The sequence below is a fragment of the Salmo trutta genome, chromosome 7 (genome assembly GCF_901001165.1).
Source record: "Salmo trutta chromosome 7, fSalTru1.1, whole genome shotgun sequence".
NCBI lineage: Eukaryota > Metazoa > Chordata > Actinopteri > Salmoniformes > Salmonidae > Salmo > Salmo trutta.
The window spans coordinates 50,267,189-50,274,076 of NC_042963.1; the positions used below are offsets into that span (position 1 = coordinate 50,267,189).

The window sequence follows — 6,888 nt, forward strand, 5'->3', positions numbered from 1 at the left end:
CCCGCCACCTACCGTTCCGGAATGGTGACGCTCGGACCTTTGACGACACTATATGATGCCACGCAAAACCATTATGTAATCAGCTATCACACACACATCCATAAGTATTCATATATTCTCAAATATAAGTATTAATATAGTCTAAAAAATGCAATCAAATATATTGAGGAAAGGCAAAAGGGGGAATTCTGCCTCGCTTTTCCATGAGAATGTATATGTACCCGCATTATGTGCAAATTTCCTGCATCTAGAGGTAAAATGCAGAATGTGGAACAGTATTATGACATTGTGTGTGTGTGAGAGTGTGAGTGTGTCTGAGTGTGCGTGTGTGTGACTGTGAGATTGTGTGCGTGTGTTTGAGTGTGACTGTGTGTGTGCCTATGTGAGTGTGCGTGGCTGTGTGCGTGTGTGAGTGAGTGTGTGTGACTGTGTGTGTGGCTGTGTGTGTGGCTGTGTGCGTGTGTGGCTGTGTGAGTGAGTGTGAGTGTGACTGTGTGTGTGTCTGTGTGACTGTGTGTGTGCCTGTGTGAGTGTGTCTGGCTGTGTGCGTGTGTGAGTGTGTGTGACTGTGTGTGTGGCTGTGTGCGTGTGTGTGCGTGTGTGGCTGTGTGAGTGAGTGTGAGTGTGACTGTGTGTGTGTCTGTGTGAGTGTGTGTGTGTGACTGTGAGATTGTGTGCGTGTGTTTGAGTGTGAGTGTGACTGTGTGTGGCTGTGTGCGTGTGTGGCTGTGTGTGTGGCTGTGTGCGTGTGTGTGTGGCTGTGTGCGTGTGGCTGTGTGAGTGAGTGTGACTGTGTGTGTGTGAGTGTGTGTGTGTGTGTGTATATGCCTGTCTGCCTTCAGAATGATTGGATAGGCTTTACCACGTGATCACCATCCCTCGACTCGACTGGAGTTTTCACGACAACTGAGAGAGCGGCTTTGGTCATTTGCCCGTCAAATTAACCAATATTGAGCTCAAACAAATATAGGTTTTATACGATGGGAGACAAGAAGAGCCCCACAAGGTAAAAATACTTATATATTTATAAATATATTTATATTGAAAAATGGCCTAAATATGTGATGAACACTTGTAAACAGAGTGCGCGACCAATGGATGTGTAGCGCCGCTAGCTAGCTAGCTACATTGTATCTTCATGGCGGCGGATTGGCTCTTTTATGGGACGAATCTGATCATTCCACTCAAATAAGAGTCGTTTGTATCGTTGTGTTTTTTTTATATATATATATATATATTTTTTTTTTATACACACATTCATTAATATATTAGCTTAAATGTCTATGTTGACAGTGTTGGGCCCCATCTCTGTGTGCGTGTTTTCTTTGAAGGCCGAAGCGGCAACCGAAGCCCTGTTCGGACGATGGATACTGGGACTGTAGCGTCTGTACGTTCAGGAACACCGCCGAGGCGTTCAAGTGCATGATGTGCGATGTCAGAAAGGGAACGTCAACACGGTAAGAAAACCAAATAAATTATGTCCTGGTAGTTTCAGATTATAGATACAGTTAGTGATTACTATTAACTGTAACTGTATCAATCAGGCTGCTAAAGCTACAACAGAGGACTCATCAATCATTGTCATGTCATAGCTCAAATTCAAGTGGTTAGTCTGAATGAGACACTTCTAATTTGGGGACATTATTTGCCAGATTCTATGGGCCATTTAGTGTGGCAGATTGTCAATTGTGTGTGTGTGTGTATATGTATGTATGTATGTATGTATGTATGTATGTATGTATGTATGTATTCAATAAAGGGATAAAACTAACATTTCGATTTGGGATGCAAAATTGATCAGGAACATTTTCCAGGGAAAGTAGTCAGTTGTCAACACTAAGATGTTGTCCCTGTGCAGTATTTGTCTATGTGCAGTGTGTTTCCTCATGGTAGTCCACTTTACCATACAATGCATACAGTTGTAAATGAGAACGAGTTCTCAACTGGCCTACCTGGTTAAATAAAGAAATAAAATGCATCATACAATAGGACTCTAGCTAAACAGGACCCCAGTATATTTCCAGTGTTCATAAATATGCAGTGCATAATTCTGTTAATGGCTTAATATTCAAATAAAATAGATTTTGTCTCACACGCTGAATACAACAGATGTAGACTTTACCAATAAATACTTGTTTATAAGCCCTTTCCAATAATGCAGTTAAAAATAAGAAAAATACAAATAGTAACACAGAATAAAATACACAAGAATAAAGCTATATACAGGGAGTACCAGTACCAGATCACTGTGCAGGGTAGCCAGCAGATTCCCTTACGCTTGTTTACACTGAGCTGCACTGGGGTTGGAATGCAATCACGGTTACATTAAGATACCGTGGAGCCGGCGTGATACGTTGAAGAAATACTGCTAGTTTTCTTGGAAAACTGACCTTTTTGTCCTCATGTTAGCTAGCAGTAGCCACAGCAGCCATTATGGATTGACGTGTAGTGTTGAACAACAAAAGAGCTGATTGGCTGACACTACCATTGCTGCGGTGTAAACGGTATGGTTGGAATCTGCTGGCTATGTGCAGGGGTACAAGGTAGATGTGTACATAAAGGCAGGGTAAACAATAATAGTCACACTTGTTTCTGTTTTTTTAGGAAGCCTCGCCCTGTCTCCCAACTTGTCGCCCAGCAAGTCACTCCACAGTTTGCTTCACCCACGCAACCCAAAAAAGAGAAGAAGGAGAAATCGGAGAAAGATAAGAGTGAAAAGGAACCAACACTGAAAAAGAACAGCCACAAGAAGATGAGGTAAGGAGGAACCTATGTTTGAACAACATATTTGCAAAGATACTATGAATGTTGAAGAAGATTTGAATCATCTTATATTAGTGCAATGATTTACATGATTATTACATTTCATCAAAATCATTCACAGGTTTCAATTGACCCCTCCCTGTTAGTACTCTAACCAGTCATACTATTGACCCCTCCCCTTAGTACCCTAACCAGTCATACTATTGACCCCTCCCTGTTAGTACCCGAACCAGTCATACTATTGACCCCTCCCTGTTAGTACCCTAACCAGTCATACTATTGACCCCTCCCCTTAGTACTCTAACCAAGTCATACTATTGTCCCCTCCTTGTTAGTACCCTAACTAATATAATATTGACCCCTCCTGCTCTTAGTATCCTTACTAGCCATACTATTGTCCCCTCCCTGTTAGTATCCTCCCTAGCCATACTATTGACCCCTCCCTGTTAGTATCCTGACTAGCCATACTATTGACCCCTCCTGCTCTTAGTATCCTCCCTAGCCATACTATTGACCCCTCCCTGTTAGTATCCTGACTAGCCATACTATTGACCCCTCCCTGTTAGTATCCTCCCTAGCCATACTATTGACCCCTCCCTGTTAGTATCCTCCCTAGCCATACTATTGACCCCTCCCTGTTAGTATCCTCCCTAGCCATACTATTGACCCCTCCCTGTTAGTATCCTGACTAGCCATACTATTGACCCCTCCCTGTTAGTATCCTAACTAGCCATACTATTGACCCCTCCCTGTTTTTCAAATGACCATTTATATCCATCTATACCACTCTGTCTCTGTTCCCCTCCCAGGCCCAGGTTAAAAAACGTGGACCGGAGCAGTGCCCAGCACCTGGAGGTTACGGTGGGTGACCTGACGGTCATAATCACAGACTTTAAGGAGAAAACCAAGCCCGCCTCCACTCCTTCCAGTGCCGCCTCGGCAGACCAGCACAGCCAGAGTGACAACACCGGTTCTGACAACACTGAAAGGGGGGTGTCACGGTCGTCCTCACCTCGGGGGGAGGGCTCGTTGGTTAACGGAGAGACTCACTAACCCTACTCCCTCCCCCATTTCCTCCCTACTCACCCAACTTAGTCTCATGGAACAAGACAAGTGTGTCTCTGAATATTGCATACAATTCTAGCATGCAAGATTACACCCAATGCAACAACCCCATGTCTGGTACTCCTCACCCCAACATGCCTAAATACCACCACCAGTTCCAATTGGGTTGGATACTACACTGCTTTCCCGTGATGAGCAAGTATAATGACTGGGCTTTTGGTGCTGGGATAACGCTGTGTATCATCAACGCATTGGTTTCAGCCAAGATCTGGGTTGTGTTCAGTAGGCACCAAACAGAAGAAAAATGGACTGAAGCTAGAAAGAGGGGGGGGAGATACCTGGACCTGTCCAATAAGAAACACTCATTTGTTTTCTGTTGCACAACATTTTAAAACGTTTTATGTTGTGCCCTGATGAAAACAACCTTGGTCTGAGTGAACTGAACTGAAGCCGTAACGGTATTGATGGTGTTGGTCCTCTGTAGCTCAGTTGGTAGAGCATGGCACTTGCTACGTCAGGATAGTGGGGTTGATTCCCGGGACCACCCAATACGTAAAAATGTATGCACGCATGACTGTAAGTCGCTTTGGATAAAAGCGTCTGTTAAATGGCATATATTATATATATTATATATTAGTGTTGAATGAACCCTGGATGCACAACTGAATAATGCCATGTGATGTACTTACAGCACCTCGGTGTTAATAGTGTCATCACTCATCAGTGGTCGGCTTCTATCTCTCTTAACAATGTGGACTATTACAGAGTAAACAAGTGTTTTAACTACAGAGGAATACGAATGTGCATTATGAGTAGGGTTGCAAATTTCCGGTAACTTACCCAAAGTCTGTACGTTTTCCACTAATCAAGGTTGTGACATTCCCGGGAAATCAAGAGGGAATAAGTAGGACATTCAGTATTACTCCAACTGAGATTTCAGGAAAACTGGGAATTTTGGGAATTTGACCAGAATTTAGCAACAACTCTTAATTATGAGGTGAAATATGAAGCAAGTGGACTACCTCTTGATTGTAAAAGATGATTTTTGTTAGCAGCAGATAGTTTGCACCTGCTGGTATACCGTGTACATTGATTAATGAGAAGATATTGGTCCACTTTCCCAGACACAGATTAAGTCTAGTCTTGGACTAAAAATCACTTTTGATGGAGAATCTTCATTGAACATGCTTCTTCTTAGTCCAGGACTAAACTTAATCTGTGTCCCAGAAACTGTCTCATTGTTTTATGAAGCATTATTTTGTAGTTCAGCTAACATTTTACTGCACATGTTACTGAATCATATCACTGTTTTATGTTACTGGTTATAGCCAGCCATGTTGTATGTACGTCAATGAGAATCTCGATTATTGTGTTACAGTCTAATAATTTTTGAGTAAAAATTATGAAACAGTATTGTTAGTTTCTCTTCCAGAATTTTCTAGTCAAGCATGTTATCATCAACAGTTTATATTGTGAAATAAAATCTAATTGATCGATTTATCAGTCACACTGAGTATCCTCAATTCTTGTTCATAGTGTGTGGCAGATGTAGCCTCGCAAGCCGCCTGATCTCACAACCTTAGATGAATGGTTAGCTACCACACAAGGACAGCGCAGGCGATAATCCGTCTGCTAATTACGAGGCTATGGCAGATGGGTACACACCATATTTTCTTTTCCTACGCTCCTCACACAAGAGACTGTCATTTGGAAAATGCATTGACAGCTGTTAGGTTATACAAAAAGGATCTGCATGTAATGTTTACATAATACCCTAGATGCAGTGGCACCACTAAACCCCCGCCCGCCCCCCGCCCAAAAAATATTACCTTTTCTAATGGCGTCAGACCAAGGCTTTGCATCTGTCCTCGTGCTCCTAGACCTTAGTGCCTCTTACGATACCATCAATAAGGATACTTGCTCTTTCCATGACATAGACTGACCAGGTCTACGATCCCTTTTTGATGTCACTTGTTAAATCCACTTCAATGAGTTTAGATGAAGAGGAGGAGACCGGTTAATAAATATGTTTAAGCCTTGAGACATGGATTGTGGGTGTGACATTCAGAGGGTGAATGGGCAAGACAGAAGATTGAAGTGCCTTTGAATGGGGTATAGTAGTAAGTGCCAGGCGGACTGGTCTGAGTCAAAACCTGCAACGCTGCTGGGTTTCCAAAGGACATCCAGCCAATTTGACACAACTGTGGGAAGCATTGGAGTCAACATGGGCCAGCATCCCTGTGGAACGATTTCAACACCTTGTAGAGTCCATGCCACGACAAATTAAGACTGTTTTGAAGGGGATCCTAATGTTTGATATGCAACCTCTTGGTGATGTCATTTGGAAACACAATATCAACTTTCACTGCTATGCAGACAACACACAGCTGTACATTTTGATGAAACATGGCAAAGCCCCAAAATTGCCTACCCAGAAGCCTGTGTTTCTGACAAAAGGAAATGGATGGCGGCAAATGTTTTACTTTTAAACTTGGGACAAAACAGAGATGCTAGTTCTAGGTCCCAAGAAACAAAGAAATCTGCTCTCAGATCAAATAAAAAAATGTCATGGGTGTCCCGGTCACGGCTGGCTGCCACACAGCTCGGGATCGAACCCAGATCTGTAGTGCCTTAGACTGCTGCGCCACTCGGGAGGCCCCTGATCTCTCTTTTGACAAACATAAAAAATGGGGGGCTAGGGTCAGTCTGTCCTATCTTGTGTAAATCTCCTGTCTTATCTGGTTTCCTGTGTGATCTTAGGTATGCTTCCTCTAATTTTCCCATCTCTCTCTCTCCCCTTCTGGAGGACCTGAGCCCGAGCACCACGCCTCAGGACTACCTGGCCCGACGACTCTTGGTTGTTCCCGTCCCCAGTCTACCTGGTCGTGCTGCTGATCCATTTTCTGCTGTTCTGCCTGCGGCTGTGGAACCTTCACCGGTCGTGCTACCTGCGGTTTCAACCCTCCCTTTCCCTCTCTCCCGCACCTGCTGTCTTGACCTCTGAAGGCTCGGCTATGAAAAGCCAACTGACATTTACTCCTAAGGTGCTGAGCTGCTGCA

At 43.5% G+C, this 6,888-nt stretch overlaps 1 protein-coding gene across 1 annotated transcript; it reads left to right on the forward strand.

Moving 5' to 3' along the window:
- The first annotated feature begins 855 nt into the window (after positions 1-855).
- Positions 856-5,335, forward strand: LOC115197610 (YY1-associated factor 2). Its single transcript, XM_029759294.1, has 4 exons — positions 856-1,006; positions 1,332-1,457; positions 2,605-2,757; positions 3,573-5,335. The coding sequence occupies exons 1-4, from the start codon at positions 981-983 to the stop codon at positions 3,814-3,816; spliced, it is 549 nt and encodes a 182-aa protein (XP_029615154.1). The 5' UTR covers positions 856-980; the 3' UTR covers positions 3,817-5,335.
- The last annotated feature ends 1,553 nt before the right edge of the window (positions 5,336-6,888 follow it).

What these genes read in the sequence shown, in the direction of transcription:
- LOC115197610 (XM_029759294.1), top strand. Translation starts at nt 981, where the DNA reads ATGGGAGACAAGAAGAGCCCCACAAG. An exon ending in GACAAGAAGAGCCCCACAAG is followed by an intron (nt 1,007 to 1,331) that starts GTAAAAATACTT and finishes TTTTCTTTGAAG; the next exon opens with GCCGAAGCGGCAACCGAAGC. An exon ending in AGAAAGGGAACGTCAACACG is followed by an intron (nt 1,458 to 2,604) that starts GTAAGAAAACCA and finishes CTGTTTTTTTAG; the next exon opens with GAAGCCTCGCCCTGTCTCCC.